The sequence below is a fragment of the Schistocerca nitens genome, chromosome 5 (genome assembly GCF_023898315.1).
Source record: "Schistocerca nitens isolate TAMUIC-IGC-003100 chromosome 5, iqSchNite1.1, whole genome shotgun sequence".
Classification (NCBI taxonomy): Eukaryota; Metazoa; Arthropoda; class Insecta; order Orthoptera; family Acrididae; genus Schistocerca; species Schistocerca nitens.
The window spans coordinates 442,775,415-442,793,604 of NC_064618.1; the positions used below are offsets into that span (position 1 = coordinate 442,775,415).

General features: G+C 44.4%; 1 protein-coding gene across 1 annotated transcript in view; it reads right to left on the reverse strand.

Annotated features, from left to right (window-relative positions):
• Positions 1–18,190, reverse strand: part of LOC126259905 (pinin) — a 63,891-nt gene that overhangs the window by 16,183 nt on the left and 29,518 nt on the right. Inside the window, exons 4-7 of the mRNA XM_049956994.1 lie at positions 6,654–6,717; positions 6,458–6,555; positions 3,945–4,020; positions 3,707–3,862 (exon numbers count right to left, since the gene is read on the reverse strand). Coding sequence (XP_049812951.1) covers positions 3,707–3,862; positions 3,945–4,020; positions 6,458–6,555; positions 6,654–6,717 — 394 coding nt within the window. The remainder of the gene's footprint in view (positions 1–3,706; positions 3,863–3,944; positions 4,021–6,457; positions 6,556–6,653; positions 6,718–18,190) is intronic.

Here is an 18,190-nt window from a genome sequence, read left to right on the forward strand (position 1 = left end):
TTAATTCCATAAATTATCTGGGAGTAGGCATTAGGAGTGATTTAAAATGGAGTGACCATATAAAATTAATCACAGGTAAAGCAGATGCCAGACAGATTCACTGGAAGAATCCTAACGAAATGCAGTCTGAAAACAAAGGAAGTAGGTTACAGTACACTTGTTTGCCCACTGCTTGAATACTGCTCACCGGTGTGGGATCCGTACCAGATAGGGTTGATAGAAGAGAGAGAGAAGATCCAACAGAGAGCAGTGCACTTCGTTACAGGATCATTTAGTAACTGCGAAAGCGTTACGGAGATGATAGATAAGCTCCAGTGGAAGACTCTGCAGGAGAGACACTCAGTACCTCAGTACGGGATTTTGTTAAAGTTTCGAGAACATACCCTTCACCGAGGAGTCAAGCAGTATATTGCTCCCTCCTACGTATATCTCGTGAAGAGACCATGAGGATAAAATCGGAGAGATTAGAGCCCACACAGAGCCATACCGACAATCTTTCTTGCCACGAACAATACGAGACTGGAATAGAAGGGAGAACCGATAGAGGTACTCAAGGTTCCCTCCGCCACACACCGTCAGGTGGCTTGCGGAGTATGGACGTACATGTAGAAGTGTTCAGACACACACTCCACTTGAGTGCACTCCAACAATCAGCCTTTTCTGGTTGATAAATATCTCATATTGCCTTACTGCATGTACCCAACTCCATAAGTAAATAAATTACACCGCACATAGCAAACTGCAGGTTAACTTCCCTCACTGAAGCAGCAAACATAAATCACAGAGCACCAATGATAAAAAATTGTCAGTAGAGTGCCAGAATGGGAAAGTGTATACACTGATAAACATTCCTATGGCAACTCAGTTTTTAACTCTGCCAAATGGTAGCAGCTCAGCTGCATAGATGCCTCTAGGAGGTACACCGTTTGTGAAAAACTTAAGTCACGTTACATGCAGCTGTCATTTGTTAAGGCTGTAACAAAGATCACAGTGTAACATGAGTACCTACTCTTGCAATTACAGCTTTTTCTCTGGTTTCAAAGTGCTCACTCAATTGCTAACCATACCAACCAATCCAGCCCAAGACGCCGGAGGTGGCCGTCATGTGTACATGACGTGTACTTGCTTGTGTATGAATGGTGTGTGTTTCTCTTTTGTTGATGAAGGCTATGGCAGAAAGCTCTATGTAAGTATCTTTTAATTGTGCCTGTCTGCAGCTTAACATTTCTTCTTTATGATAAGTAGCAATGCATCTTTTCCTACATTGTTGATATTCATACCTTGAGTTTCCATTGTTTGATTTAACCCTACTAATATTTTGAAGAAAAAAACATTTTTACAAATTATTATCTTTCTGCTGAAATAAATGTGTGATTGGCACATTGTATGGAGAAAAACTTTGTGGTTGGCATCCAAGCAAGTCAAGTGGTGGGGCAAGTCATTACCCATTCTCAACTCCTTCTCAAGCTGTTTGGCATTGAAGATTGGGCAGAGGACATGAGCACAACTGTCTGTTACATTTAACGCAGATGTCAAACACAAAGGCATAGAAAACAAAAGGTCATCCACTGAGATTAGGACAAATCTTACAGAAATAGTTTTCACAGTAGAACTTCATGGCATTCTCTGCTGCATGGAGTGTTTAATTAAAAAAGAAAAAACCACAACCTGCTGTCCCATGGCACTCTCACTGATGACAGAAAATAATGGAAATCAATCACACTTCAACTGGTATAGCACTACCACAGACTGTTTTGACTGTTGTTTCATATCCAGCATGAAGTGGATGAACATGTTTCATTTATAGTAATGAACTGGCATTCAAATATAATTTTTTGTTTTCAGAATGGTCCAAACATGATCCACTTATTATGTCTACTTTTGGTTAATATTCAATTACCGTAGTCCAATGACAACAATTCTAACTGCCTTGCATAGGACATCTGTTCTGGCACTGCCATGCACTTTTCCTTGGCGGAAGACTGGAATGGAATGGAATGTACTCAGTTCCATGATGTGAACTGAGGCGCTACTTGAATGAGTAGTAGTGTCAAGGCCTGGATAACTGATGATGGCTGGAAGAGCAGTGTGTTGATCATATGGAACTCCAAGTGACACCTGAATTATGTCATATGACTGAGGATAACATGGCAGTTGACATCACGATTCTCTGGGCCTGATCACATAGTATCCCCCCCACCATCACGCCCACCCCACACCCAAATTAACTCAGCACAAACCTTGTTGAAATATATTTAATAGCAGATTCTTCATCTAAATTCACCACATTCTGGAATGAGATTTTCACTCTGCAGCAGAGTGTGCCCTGATCTGAAACTTTCTGGCAGTTTAAAACTGTGTGCCGGACCGAGACTCAAACTTGGGACCTTTGCCTTTTGTGGGCAAGTGCTCTACCAACTGAGCTACCCAAGAACGACTCACACTCATCCTCACAGCTTTAGTTCTGGAGAGCTTCTCTGAAGTTTGGAAGGTAGGAGACGAGGTAATGGCAGAACTAAAACTGTGAGGATAGGGCACGAGTCGTGCTTGGGTAGCTCAGCTGGTAGAGCACTTGCCCATGAAAGGCAAAGGTCCCGAGTTTGAGTCTCGGTCCGGCGCACAGTTTTAATCTGCTAGGAAGTTTCATACCACGCTCTGTCTGATTTGCCTTTGGTGTCAGCTAGGTCATATACCTCTGATCATTTCTCGTCCAATGCTACAACTCAAATGTTTTCAATACTGTTATCTGAATTTCCAAATTTGAAACTGCCCTTCACAAGTATCATTTTCAAATTTATGCTTAAGAAATAGATAGTTGAATTCAAATATGAGGGCAATGACTCATAAAACTTTACTATATTTGGAGAATTTCTGCTGGCAATAAACCACAGAAGCAAGGAATTTTCTGATGTCACAGTGTTCCACCTTATCCACCTGAATGAAAACACAACACACGTATATTTTTAACAATTGCACAAATAAAACTATTCAGCATATCAAGTTACTGTGCAGTATGTTCCAACACTACAAAAAATTTCTTTGGCATGTACCACCATTCCTGCAGGAGGTTGAGAAATTTTCATTATGTTTTCATGTAAGAGATCAAGGAGGGAAGAATGTGTCATGGGCTGTTTCTGAAAGATGAGAGACCAACTTCTAGTAACAAATGTACAGCAATCCTTCATAACAAACACAGTTTCAGATATATCAAGCATCTAACAAGAAACATTATGGAAACACTGTCAGCAAAGAGAGTAGCTCAGTGACTGTAGAGTGGACCAGTACGGCAATGAGCCTCTAATTATATGTCAATAGTGACAGGCACCTCCACAGCCAAAGAAAGCTGAGAAGCAATTTTAGTGAGTAAGGTAAAACAAATACGATTTCTGAAATAGTATTGGTATCCGGTGGCTCCAAACATATATAGATCTTTTTTATGGGATCAGAGGAGGACACAGACTCCAATCAGGAAGGTACATATCCACAAATTCTATTGGGTAGTTCACAAGGCAGACTGTAGAAATAATTGCGCATTCTCCAAATGAAATACACAACATATGTCAATTTCCAAATGAAATTGCAAAGTAAGTTGACCCTTATGGTACAAAACAATAATAAACAAATTAAAACAACTGGAAATCTGACAAAGGGCAGAAATTTGTATCACAATGTGACAAGGGCAAATGAATAACAACAAAGAACTAACCTCTTTAATCCTAAGCATTTTTAATTCTATTTTTCTTATCTCCGCTTGTTTTCTTTTTCTTTCCAGGAAGAGTTCTTGTCGCTCCTTTTTCAACTCCTCTTTCTCACGCTTTGCATTTTCTTCAAGTTTTTTCTCTACCTTTGCTCTTTTCTCTTCCTTGAAACAAGCAATTAAACATTAAACATTGAATAATTTATACAGCCTATCAGGTCATAGAGCTAATCTGTGTATAACTTACTTTGTCACGCATTCTAGTTTCTTCTTGTCGAAATTTTTGCAGAGTCCCAAGTAAGGCACCAAACATTCTCCTATTTCTGTCAACAAATACCTTTGTTTTAACAGAAGAAAGTCCAGGTTGGAATATCAACACTTATGAAAGGACTGACTGCTACTCACATTAAAGATGATAAGTTGAGTTGCAGACAGGCACAACAGATAGACTATTATACAATGAGCTTTTCGGCAAAGCCTTCTTCAGAAAAGAAAGGAAAACACACACACATTCACAGAAGCAGGCACACCTCACGCACACATGACCACTATCTCTAGATGCTCTGTCCAGACTGCAACTACTGCGTTGAACAAAAGCAGCCACCTGGAGTGGAGCAGGGAAGGTGGAAGGATAGCAAGCAATGGGTGGGGAGGAGAGAAGAGCACTGTCTGATGAAGCATGCAAGGCTAGAAGCTGGCAGAACAAGGCCACCTGATGAAGTGTTGGGAAGCTGTTGGGGAAAGGGGGGGAGGGTATAGGAAGGGCAGATGGGGAGCAAAAAATGAATGGAGCAGAAGAGGTGGATACATTGGCAGAGAGTCGTACACAATGTGGGTGAGGTGACATGAAGTGAAATGAAGTAGAAGGAGTTGATAGGACAGAAAGGTTAACTGTTGGGTGGAGGGTGTGGGGACAGCAGATTATCACAGGTTGAGGCCAGGATAATTTCAAGAGCGGAGAATGTTTTGGAAGGATAAGTCCCATCTGCACAGTTCAGACAAGCTAGTGGTGGAGGAGGGGATCCAGATGGCCTGGGTTGTGAAGCAGACATTGAGATCACGTATGTTATGTTCAGCTGCATGTAGTGCACCAGGGCAAGAGCGAACTGGACACCTGTGGCACAACATGTAGCAGAACACAACGTGCAGGATTTTGATGGTTGCTCCAAAACATGGGCCATCTGGATCCTCCCCTCCACCACCAACTTCTCTGAACTGTGCAGATGGGTGTTACACTTACAACATATTCTCACTCCCGAAATTACACTGGCCTCAACCTATAATAACCTACTGTCACCATACCCTCTACCCACCAGTTTCAGCCCTCCTCTGTCCTATGACCTCCTCACAGTTCACTTCCACTCACCCTCATTTTGCACTGCTCTCTGCCAAACCACCCGTCAGTTTTTTCCCCCACTCTGCTTCTTTTCCCCTATGCTTCTTTTCCCCTACTCCCATTGTCCTGACACCTTCTAAACCCCGCATGCTCTGCCAGACAGTGCTCTTCTCTCCTCCCCACCCATAGCCTAAAAATGCACTGATGATGACTGATATCAGTTGAAATCGATTTGCAACAAGATAAGTAAATTATGTTTCCATGACTGGTTGCTACATTCTTTATAATTTTATATTCCACGGTCACAGCGCAGAAAGGGAACCTTATGGAGCCCAACATTCAAAACTCAGTTTGTCACGGGTGATGAGAGTTACCACCAATAGGAACTGCCACAAAATGACAGAAGTGCAGAAATTCACATGAAGTGTCAATGCTTTTGTGACATAACCAACATTCAAGTGAACGAACCAATGAAAATAATCAATTTTTGACAATACCAAGTAACTGGACAGATAAAAAAATCTACTCACTAAGTGTGGCAAGAGAACACTACACATAAAAGATTATACTTATACAAGCTCCAGGAACACTAACAATCAGTTCCGAGTGACTTTCTAAAATCTACCACTTCTCTTAAACCTCTCCAGTCCTCCCCTTCAACCCTTCTGCCAGAAGAAGGATCCACTGGCTCCAAAAGCTTGCATAAGTATAACCTTCTTTTATGAGTGAATGTCAGGCACAAGTGGAACATCATTTCTGTTTTTCTGACAATTTCACCTGGTTCCGTGAATGTTCTGTGCACTGCACTCGTGTGGGGGAGATTATGTACAACTGAAGCATTAAAACCACCATCATAACCTTATTCTAGTTTTTATTAATGCAGCCTCGAAACTTTTTAAACTGACAGGGTATTTTGATTACTTCTAAACAATTAGATCTACCAAATATTTAATTTAACTCACATAAGGATAAACAATTTGCAGCATTTTCGAGGATTTTGATAGATAGAGTTTAGTATGTCACACAAAAACAGCCCAATAGCTGAAAACCAATTTCATTTTCGAATTCAGCATCCATGACTTAGCAAGGAACACCACTTACATTTATTGTAAGAAAAATACTGACCAGTGCAATCTGTTTTAATCCACTGTGTACTTTTGTTTGCTAGACCTACTTTTGACTTCTTCAGGAACTACGGTATTTTCATTGTGCCCGTCTACAACTCAACATGTGACCTACACAATGAGTAAGCAGCCTATCCTTTACATAACTGCTTATTATAACAGAGAAATCATGTACATCAACTAAAAAACTTTTAGCAATTAAACTGCTAACATTAAAACAAATTAGTAATTAAGGTCCTGAATACTTGGCCACTACAGTAACTTGTGTCACCAGTACTGACAACCTGCTTTAGTGTTTACCTTGCTTTGCTCAACTCATCAGTGTTCTGGGCAGCCATAGCTTCCTGTCGAGAAGGCAACTCTTTAGGTGTAGCAATTACCCGAGAAGATATGAGAGGCTATAACAAAAGATAACTGACATTTTACAATCTGCAAAATTATCCTTCAATAAAATATACGCTCATGTGAAACAAACACGAAATATGCCATATCACACCTTGTTAGGGAGCTCATCGTCATCAGGGGTGTCACCTCGTTTGGCCCTTGGTGGCCCAGACAACCTGACAACAAAAAGTATCATAAGTATATAAAAAATAGGCAACCCAACAATCTGTATCCTGGTTGACTGCATACTTAAGTTATGGGAAATGGATTTGAGAGTTTATTATTATGAATGTTATAAACTGTCTACTACGCTACAAGAGTTATTTTGGTACTACTTCTATTTGGTCTCAAGAACACACACATTAAAAGCTGATTTGTTAATTATCTCATAATGTGTCATTCCCAATTAACGATCTACTCTGGCTAAACGTGTGTGTGTGTGTGTGTGTGTGTGTGTGTGTGTGTGATATCCGTGATGACTTTATAAGTTAGGAACATCAGAGAAATTGTACAGATTTTGTCAGACCAGTGTCTTTATTTGGTTCTAACTGCATATGGGATTGAAGTACTACTGAAGTACTAGCGCTAATACATAAGATAAAACCTAATGAAACATTTTACTTTATAAAGTGTTGTAGGAAAGTCACTGTAGAACGTAAATTATTTACAATTAAAGGTGACCACTCACCGAAAAACAGAAGCACTGAGTTGTTGTTAGGCACACACAAAAGAAAGACAACTTCCCCCGGCCCAAACACACACGCAGAGACAAGTGTGCCTATGCCCCTACATCGTGCAGTGCAGCACATCCTCTGCTCCTGTAATGGTCCTGGCCTCAATCTCGGGTACCCCACTGTCCCCGCACACTAAACCCAATAGTTTACCCCGCCTCTGCATTGTTGACCCCTGAAAATGCACCGAGCGAGGTGCAGCAGTGTTTAGGGTAACGGTTCAAACCTGCATCTGGCCATCCTGATTTAGGTTATCTGAGATTTCTATAAATCACTTCAGGCAAATGCCAGGATGGTTCCTTTGAAAGCACATGGTCGATTTCCTTCCCAATCCTTCCCTAATCCGATGGAACTGATGGCCTTTCTGTTTGGTCCCCTGCCCCAAATCAACCAACCAACCCCTCCCAATGCATGTGCCCATGTTGCCTTCAGCATGTGCTGCTTCCCAAAGGCTACTACAATTGTGCTACCCCTCCCTTTCCGATTACTAACCAGCAAATTGGCCACCTACCTCAACGCCACTAGCCACCCATCTCAGTCCCTCTCTCTGCCTTCCACCTCCCTCTTGCTCTTCCTAACCCATCCAACACCAACCACTGCAACCAGCCCACCTGCCAAAAAATAACATTGGCATTGTTAGTCTAACCAGCACCATGTAAGGACACAGGTGTCTCTCTCTCTCTCTCTCTCTCTCTCTCTCTCTCTCTGTGTGTGTGTGTGTGTGTGTGTGTGTGTGTGTGTGTGTGTGTATTCTCTACTCTGAAAGCCAGCACGCTTTTGTGGTGCCTACCAACAACTCAGTGCTTCTGCTTTCTGGTGTGTGGTCTCCTTTAATCCTAAAGTATTATATTTCATATGTGTTGTGACAGTGCCACGACATTTACAGTGCTGCCACGACAGTACACGCAAACGGCAATAGAGGCGCTCCGCAACTCGGCTGAGCGCGGGAGCGCCACCTAGCTACGAATGGCGCCGGCCGCACGTCACGGCACGGCAGTCGAATAAGAGATACTGAGTTGTTATCATGTAACCAGCTATTGTTTCTAAGTGAGTGTGTTTGAATATCCACGCAATTATTGGTGATTAAAAGTTATAACACTTTTTGGCGACGAGGTCGGAAATTTTCACTGCGTTGTGCATTTGTGTGTTCGTGACGGGGCAGACATGGAACAGCTTATGCAAGCGCTCATTGAACAACAAACACAGCTGACGGCTGCTATTCAGGCACAACAAACACAGCTGACTGCTGCGATTCAGCCATTGTCAACGTCGCTTACTCATCGTCTGTCTTCCTCTTCTCCGCCTCCATTCCCTCCTGATGACGAGGCCGCTGAAGACTGGGAGGATTATGAGAAGCATTTGCGGCAACACTTCTTGGCTTTCGGCGTTGTCGACGCTCCTATGTGTAAGTCGTTATTTCTATCTTGGATTTCCCCACGGATCTATCAGCTGCTATCTCAGTTAGCCCCTCTGCGGTAGCCTGCCCCTCTGTCCTTCCAAGAAATGTGTGACTTATTGTCTAACTATTACCGAAAAAACATCCACATCGTTGCTGCCCGCGTGGCGTTCTACTGGTGTCGTAAACAGCCCCATCAATCTTACCGGGCTTAGGCGGCAGAACTACACCGTCTGAGTAGGAAATGTCAGTTTGTCACGGACACTCATCATGAGTCTTATGCTGATTCAATGGTTAGGGATGCTATTCTACGGCTTGCTCCTGATAAAGAAGTTCGGCAACATGCCCTACAACTGCCAAACCCGTCGTTGTCAGAAGTTCTAAGCATCGCTCAATCCTTTGAAGTGTCTCACGCTGCTGGTGCGCAAATAGATGCGTGGTGTGATGTAGGCGCTGTACAGTCAACTTTCGACACGGACAATTTGCCTGTTTCACAGGAGAACGAAGATGTGGCGGCGGTTCACTCGCGTGAACAACGTCGCATTGGGCTGCAACGATCGCAGCGAAAACAGCAACCACAGAAGCAGGTTCGTTCCGAGCTTCCTTCTTGTCCACGTTGTTTCGTACAGCATGACAGGGCCGTGTGTCCGAAACGTTGGGCCACGTGTAATTCCTGTAGGAAAAAAGGCCACATTGCTTCTGTGTGTCAGTCCCCTAAAGTTCCTGCCGACGAGGATGAGGCATCAGACATGGATGTTAACTGTGTGCTTTCTCAAACAAATAAGTTGTTTGTTACTGTTCGTGTTCTGGATAAAGACATTCGCATGCAAGTGGACACTGGCTCTGCAGTAACTCTCATTAATTCTCGCACGTATTTGGCAGTTGGGCTCCCCTCCCTTGTCTCCAGTTACGCGAAATCTGAGAACTTATAATAAACAGCAAATTCCTATCATTGGCCAGTTTGATGCTTCCACTGCCTACAAGTCTGTTGTTAGGCCCCTCAAGTTTTATGTGGTGGATCATGCGGGCACTGAAAACCTGTTCGGTTATGATGCTTTCCAGTTGTTCGGGTTCTCCATTGATGATGATGTGCACCTCATATCTGAGGATATTCCGTATCAACAGCTGGATGGATTGTGTTCTGAATTTTCGTCCGTGTTCTCTGCTGGTCTGGGTCGTGCCAAGGATTTTGAAGCCCACATTACTCTTAAACCTACAGCTCGCCCTAAGTTTTTCCGGGCACGCCCTATTCCGGTGGCATTGCGTGCACCTGTCAAGGCTGAGATAGACAGGTTAACAGCTTCAGGGATTCTCCTTCCTGTTACCTCCAGCGAATGGGCATCGCCCATCGTGGTGGTTTCTAAACCAAACGGGAGTCTGCGATTGTGTGGTGATTTTAAAGCCACTGTCAACGCTCAGAGCCTCATTGACGCGTATCCTCTTCCCCGTCCTGAGGAGTTATTTACCAAGCTCGCTGGGGGCCAGTTCTTTTCCAAACTTGACTTATCGGAGGTGTATCATCAGTTGCCGTTGGATGCTTCTTCCAAGGAATTTCTCATCATCAACACTCCTTGTGGGTTGTATCAGTACCAGTGGTTACCATTTGGTGTCGCTAGCGCGCCGGCCATTTTTCAGCGGTTTTTGGAAAGCTTCCGTTCCCGGCTGCATAAACTATCTGGATGACATTGTTGTCACGGGGGCCTCCACTGAGGAGCACCTTCGCAATTTGCGTTCCCTGTTTCGGGTTTTGCATTCGGCTGGGTTGAGGTGCAATCTGGACAAGTCACAGTTCTTCCAACCCTCCATTGTGTATCTTGGTTTCCACTTGTCCCGTGAGGGTATAAGTCCTCTACGTCAGCACGTTGCGGCCATTAACGCTCTACCCCGGCCGTCTACGGTCAAAGAACTTCAGGCGTTTCTAGGCAAGATTGCTTATTATCACACATTCATTCCATCTGCGGCGGCAGTAGCTCATCCTCTGCATCAGCTGTTACGCAAAAACGTCCCTTTCTGTTGGTCCGACGAGTGTGAGCAGGCTTTTGTCAGCCTGAAGGCTCATTTGCAGTCGGCGCCTTGTCTTGCCACATTCCGTCCGGGTCAGCACTTGGTTCTGGCGACTGACGCGTCACAGTATGGCCTAGGGGCTGTTCTCGCCCATCGGTATGAGGATGGGTCGGAACGACCCATCACCTATGCTTCCAAGACCCTCAACAATGCGCAACGGCGTTACTCTCAAATCAAAAAGGAGGCGCTCGCTATCATTTATGCTCTAAAAAAGTTCAGCGTTTTTTTGTATGGTTCTAAGTTTCACCTCATCACCGACCACAAGCCGCTGGTCTCTCTGTTCAGCCCATCGGCGTCGCTTCCGGATAAGGCAGCTCACCGCCTGCAACGTTGGGCCTTACACTTGTCTCGTTTTCACTATGAGATTCACTATCGCCCCACGGCCCAGCACGCCAACGCTGACGCATTGTCGCGATTGCCGATGGGCCCCGACCCGGTTTTCGATCGTGATGAACTACTCTGTTTCCACATTGATGAGGAAGAACGTCGTGTGGTCGAGGGTTTTCCACTTACAGGTTCGCAGGTCGTGTCGGCTACTGCACGGGACCCGGTCCTGCGTCAGGTGATCGGTTTTGTTCGACGGGGTTGGCCGGACAGGACCAAGGACCGGGCATCGGATCCCCTTCGCAACTACCATGCCTTGCGCCTTCGTCTGTCTGTTCGTGATGGTGTTGTTCTTCTGGCCACGGATGGCGCATCTCCACAGGTTGTGGTGCCAGCCTCTCTTCGCAAAGATGTTCTCAAACTGTTGCATGAAGGCCATTGGGGTATTTCTCGGACTATAAGTCCCTGGCCCACAGGCTCGTTTATTGGCCCGGTATTGATTCGGACATCGCCCACATGGTTGCTGCGTGTGGTCTGTGTGCTTCACAACTGGCTGCACCTCATACAATGCCCTCTCCGTGGCCTGATCTGGCGCAGCCATGGGAACGGGTGCACGCTGACTTTGCCGGCCCCTTCCTCAGTACTTATTGGCTACTGTTGATTGACGCCTTCTCGAAGTTTCCGTTTGTTGCTCGGTGTCCGTCGCCCACCACTGCGGCGACGACGCTGGCTTTGTCCAAAATCTTTGCGCTAGAAGGTCTTCCATCCACGATCGTCACGGACAATGGCCCTCAGTTCTCTTCACAGGCCTTCCGTGATTTTTGTACTGGACAAGGGATTCATCATGTTACAGCACCGCCCTTCCATCCACAATTGAATGGGGAGGTCGAGCGCCTTGTCTGCACTTTCAAAAGCCAGATGAAAAAATTCCTTAGTGATTTTTCCACAGATGACGCTCTGCTGCAATTTCTGAGTTCTTATCGCTTCACGCCTCTGGGTGATCGCAGCCCTGCTGAACTCTTGCATGGCCGCCAACCGCGCACTCTACTGCACCTGCTTCACCCCGTGAGGTCTTGTGCTGTGTCCCCTAGTGCGGGAAAATACTCGGTGGGCGCCGACGTGTGGGCACGAGGGTATGGATCTCACCCTAAATGGATTCCAGGGGTGGTCAAGGCTCTTCGCGGCCGCCGGCTTTGTGAAATACGTATGGATGACGGCATGGTTGTTCGCCATTACGACCAGATGCGCCCACTAGTTGTGGCCACGCCGGTGCCACCGCCCCTTCCTTCGCCTCCACCAGCCCGAGACGCCAGTCCTGTCGCTGCTGCCGATCACCCGTACGTGTGGCTGCAGCCGACGTCGCTACCGCTTCCGAGTACGCCGGAACCGGCCCCAGTCACAACGCCGCCTTCTCCAGGACCCATCTCGCTGGAGCACACCCCCAGGTCCACGACACCTATGGATGCTGCTCCGGAGTTTTCACCCATCATCTCGTCCAGGAGGCACGTTCCACGCACGAGCTTCCGTCCTGGACATTTTTGACCATACTCTCGTGTCTCTCTGCGGGATCTTCTTGGGCCCTCACAAGAGGCCATGGATGTCTCCGCACTGTCCATGTCTCCAAGGGAGTGAGTGTTTTTTTTTTTTTTTTTGTTTTTTTTTTTTTTTTTTTTTTTTTTTTTTCAAGGGGGGAAAAGTGTTGTGACAGTGCCACGACATTTACAGTGCCGCCACAACAGTACACGCAAACGGCGATAGAGGCGCTCCGCAACTCGGCTGAGCGCGGGAGCGCCACCCGGCTACGAACGGCGCCGGCCGCATGTCACGGCATGGCAGTCGAATGAGAGGTACTGAGTTGTTATCATGTAACCAGCTATTGTTTCTAAGTGAGTGTGTTTGAATATCCACACAATTATTGGTGATTAAAGGTTATAAGAATATGTATTTACGTATCAATAAAATAATTAAGAGCACATAATGATTTCTCTTCACAAACATTTATTCAGTTCTGGTCACAGGGAGTGAATTTAAGCAAGAAGCAACAACTTCACAATACATGTGAAAGGAAATGTCGGACAGACAGCGCTTTCAAAACATTTTGCAACATTATGTGATGCTGATGTAAACAAATGGTAAGTGGTCAAAATAAGATCAATCTAACAGTCACAGGCTGCCTCATTTCTGACATCTTTCAACACCACTGAGCTCCACTGTTGCATCCTGTAACTACAAAATATCTCAAGATAAAATGCTGCTTTCACTGTAAAATGGTGTGTACCAAACTAAAGGCCTGTTTAATTGAGCAAGGAAAGTGGAGAATAGATAATAAAGATTAATTTTAGCACTGACAAGGCCCCCATCAATCCCCCCATTTCCTGGTTATGCCACTGAACATTTCCACAGCCAAATGGTTAGTGTCACTGCCTTCAGTAGATAAGGACCTGGGTTTTTTACTAGTACCCCTCAGACTTTTTTCTGAGGTAGTCCCTCAGCTCCACAAGGCCAAATGAGGAACTGCTTGAATTAATAAGCAGCTGGACCATCAGGATTCAGTTACTGGAAATAATAGCTGGCAAGTTCGCGACATGCAGTTCAAATGTCCCACAATCATAAATCACTCCTCACACTGCCTTATGGGTAGCAGTCAGCCTCTCAGAACATGCTATGGCCTAATCCGTGAGTGCTGTTTAAGTTTACCACTGGATCACTAATAAAACAGCTGAGATATAGAAATGACTGTAGACTTGTTGAAGGAATGAACCACCAGCCACCTGAAGTGATCAACAGGAACTATACAAATCATAAATTTAAATGGTCAGACAAGAGTTTGAACATAAATTCAGTCTCTTTGCTGCCAGTGCAACAATTATTACAGCCAGACAGGCATTTAGCAAACAACTGTATGAAACAGAAACTAAATTCTACACTGTTTATAAGCCTAAAGCAGTGGCATGTTTTATTTTTCTTTTAAAATGAGGCTTCAGAAACACAGATGCCTCCTATGTGTGTTATTGTGATGATTTACCACATCATCCAAAAAAATGAGGTAATCTTTTTAAACTGATGGCACCAAGTAGAATCAAGCCAGTAATTTAAGCCACACGATGAATATTGCATGGACTAAACTTTTCCACATTCAAAGCTTCACTGTCTTCACTCTCTATTGATGAAATTCTTGAATCCTCAAGTTTAAATTTAAAAAATTGTAGGCAGCCTGTATGTTACAGATTACATGCATGAAATTTTTTTGTATCTTCTAAACAAATGCAGTATCAAAGCTGTGATTTGTATTATTCTGGACTTTTAGTACTAAAGTCAAATAGTTCTTACCCCTCTTCTTTTCATCATTTGTGTGCACCATGTGATGCACCACAGAATTTTGCTATGCAATGTAATTACATCACCGTCAGTTACGGAAACATTACATGTCAACATCTACCAACTTCCTTTACTCCTACAGTTGTAGAATGATTTTGATAAAGGCTACCAACCTTGTTTTGATCTCCAGAGCAAGTTTAAATCGTTATAACTCGCATACCACTCGCGTAACCTTGTAGAAATCTCACTACATGGCAAAACAGAGCCTGTATCTGACCATTGGTCAATATTGCAATGTACAATATGGAATCAAGTAACAGTTACGAGCAGTGTCAAAAACAAGAAATGACACTTCAAATTTAAAACATGATTATAAAGCACATGTAACAGCACACTCAGAATTGAACTGCCTGCCCTATCAGAGTGTGCTTCTATTCAACAATATTGTGTCAACAAGTAAGTCTCAGAATCTCCTAGAAACCACAGATGTCAAATGATAAATAATTGCAGATAGCAGGAATATAAGTGGTGATGCAGATACCTCCAGCTACTTAAACACTCTTCAAATGAAACGAACATTATTCAATTAGCAACGCTATGTCTTCCATTTAAGATGTTAAAACTGGCTGTCAATTATGCATTCAAAGTGCTGGAGTATTAGACAGACCAAACAGCACAGTTTTTAATTCACAGAGACCGTTAGTTGCCCTGAAAGTAGGCTTTTCCCAGTCAACCCCTTCAGCCACATCGACAATGAAGTATACCTCACTCCCTTCAAACAGCACATAACAACAAGTATACACACTTTGTGGTGATTCTGTCAGTCTGTAATTGATGTGAAAACACCAGATGTCATCTTTCTTCTAAATGAAGATCACAGGGGAGGACTGAGGACACTCTGATAGCTGAATGATGCAGCACGGCATCCACTCCTCTTCCTACTGATGGAGCTGGAGGCACCCTATACCAGTTCTGAGATATGAGGGGTATTATCCTCGGTGTTGATACGTACTGTGTTTCACAATTGGTCATTGGGTCTGCTTCCTATCCACTTCGGGCTTGAATGCTCTAGAAACTAGACACCACTCATTGACAGCATTTATAGAAGTTGGCAATCGACAGCTCTCTTCGTCCACTTGTGATCAATACAATCTTCACTGGCATATACATTTCTTTTGCGAGGCTAAGCACATCTTCGCACTTGACTAGAACTTTACATTTATACTAAATGTTCAGGCAATTTACCATAGCATGTCTTATTTATGACGGTGGGGGAAAAATCTCTCTTCCAGAAACATCGTTGTTGAGTGGACTTGGAATAGCTTCATCAATCTGGAGCTCCAATCTTCCACACTATATGTCATACAATGGAAAATCTAGGATGGAATGTAACAATAACAGAGAAGCAAAGTTGCTACTCAACATATAGCGGAGATGCTGAGTCGTGGTAGGCACAATAAAAAGATGCACACAAAGCTTTCAGCCATTAAGGCCTTTGTCAGCAGTAGACACACACACACACACACACACACACACACACACACACACACACACACACAAAAACGCAACTTGCACACACGTCTGCAGTCTCAGAGAGCTGAGACCATACTGCGAACATCAGCACCAGTGCATGTTGGGAGTGGAGACTGGGTGGGGGTAAGGAGGAGGCTGAGGGGGAGGGATAGTATGGTGGGAGTGGCAGACAGTCAAGTGTTGCAGTTTAGACGGAGGGCAGGAGAGAACGCGCGGAGGGGGGTAAGGGGGGGGGGGGGGGGTAAGTAGCGGAAAGGAGAGAAATAAAAGAAATTAAAAGACTGGGTGTGGTAGTGAAATGACGGCTGTTTAGTGCTGGAATGGGAACAGGGAGGGGGCTGGATGGGTGAGGACAGTGACCTTCGTTAGTCACTGTCCTCACCCATCCAGCCCCCTCCCTGTTCCCATTCCAGCACTAAACAGCTGTCATTTCACTGCCACACTCAGTCTTTTAATTTCTTTTATTTCTCTCCTTTCCACTACTTACCCCCTCCCCCCTTCCCCACCTTCTCTCCTGCCCTCCGTCTAAACTGCAACACTTGACTGTCCGCCACTCCCACCATACTATCCCTCCCACTCCCCGCCCCAGCCTCCTCCTTACCCCCACCCTGTCACCACTCCCATCATGCACTGGTGCTGATGTTTGCAGTATGGTCTCAGCTCTCTGAGACTGCAGACGTGTGTGCAAGTTGCGTTTGTGTGTGTGTGTGTGTGTGTGTGTGTGTGTGTGTGTGTGTGTCTACTGCTGACAAAGGCCTTAATGACCGAAAGTTTTAACTGTGTGAATCTTTTTATTGTGCCTATCACGACTCAGCATCTCCACTATATGGTAATCCCGCATGCGCGCATGTGTGTGTCTACTGCTGACAAAGGTCTTAATGGCGGTGAGTAGCAACTTTCCTTCTCTGGTATTGTTACACTCTATGTCAAGCATTTGATACCAATACAATATTCCCCAAACTTTACTAGCACCTGAACAGGTTGGTTGCCTATGATAATATCTATGTGAATGCCTAATATTCTGGTAACTGGCATCCATTGAGAACTTTCATCTATGAAGTTCTCACTTCTGCAGATTGTCGTCTCATTAATTTTTCCGGTTTCTGCAACTTGAACCTCTGGCAGTGTAGAATGACGGTCACGCTTTGGAGAGTGTCCTAGACCAGGACAGCCTGTTGAAAGTCTTTCTTTTCTGTGCATTGTGTCAATGGGCTGGCACCATTTGATGATATCCTCTTTCATCATAACATCCTTCAAAAGAAACATTTGACAGATGTCCTCTGCTTCACCCTTCCATACGTGTGTAATTTCATCAGTTTCTGCCATATTCAGGCTCAAGATGAGAAACAGCATGAAAACAGAATATACTGTCTGCATCATCTCCCCGACATTTGGCTCCATTCTTCATTTGTTTTTCAGCATTCAGATCTTCTGCTGGTTGTCACTAAATGTTTTTCAATCTCCACCTGAAATTTGTCCCACCTCTTGAGCTTCTAGTTGTTTTCAAATCACCACTGGGCTGAACTACCCAAGTACAAGTTGACATATGGAAGACATATCACGTAATCCTACATGTTATACACCGCAACATACTTTAATCCCTTCAGCCTTTTCACCGAATATTGGCCAGTGTTTTTCCTAAAACTCTGCTGCTTCCATGATGTGTACCTGACTCATTAATGTTTTCATACCCACTTACTTGCATGTCTGGATGAACAGACATTAATGACAATTGATAGCCATCCCACGTTAATACGAAATAAATTTGCTGAATGTGAATATCTTGGCATTATCTGAGTTAGGTACAGATGTCGTCGTCTTCTTCTTCTTCTTCTTCTTCTTCTTCTTCAGTCCAGAGGCTGGTTTGATGCAGCTCTCCATGCTACTCTATCCTGTGCAAGCTTCTTCATCTTCTAGTACCTATGCAACCTACATCCTTCTGAACCTGCTTAGTGTATTCATCTCTTGGTCTCCCTCTATGATTTTCACCCTCCATGCTGCCCTCCAATACTAAACTGGTGATCCCTTGATGCCTCAGAACATGTCCTACCAACCGATCCCTTCTTCTAGTCAAGTTTTGCCACAAGTTTCTCTTCTCCCCAATTCTACTCAATACCTCCTCATTAGTTATGTGGTCTACCCATCTAATCTTCAACATTCTTCTGTAGCACCGTTTTGCCACAAGTTTCTCTTCTCCCCAATTCTACTCAATACCTCCTCATTAGTTATGTGGTCTACCCATCTAATCTTCAACATTCTTCTGTAGCACCGTTTCTATTCTCT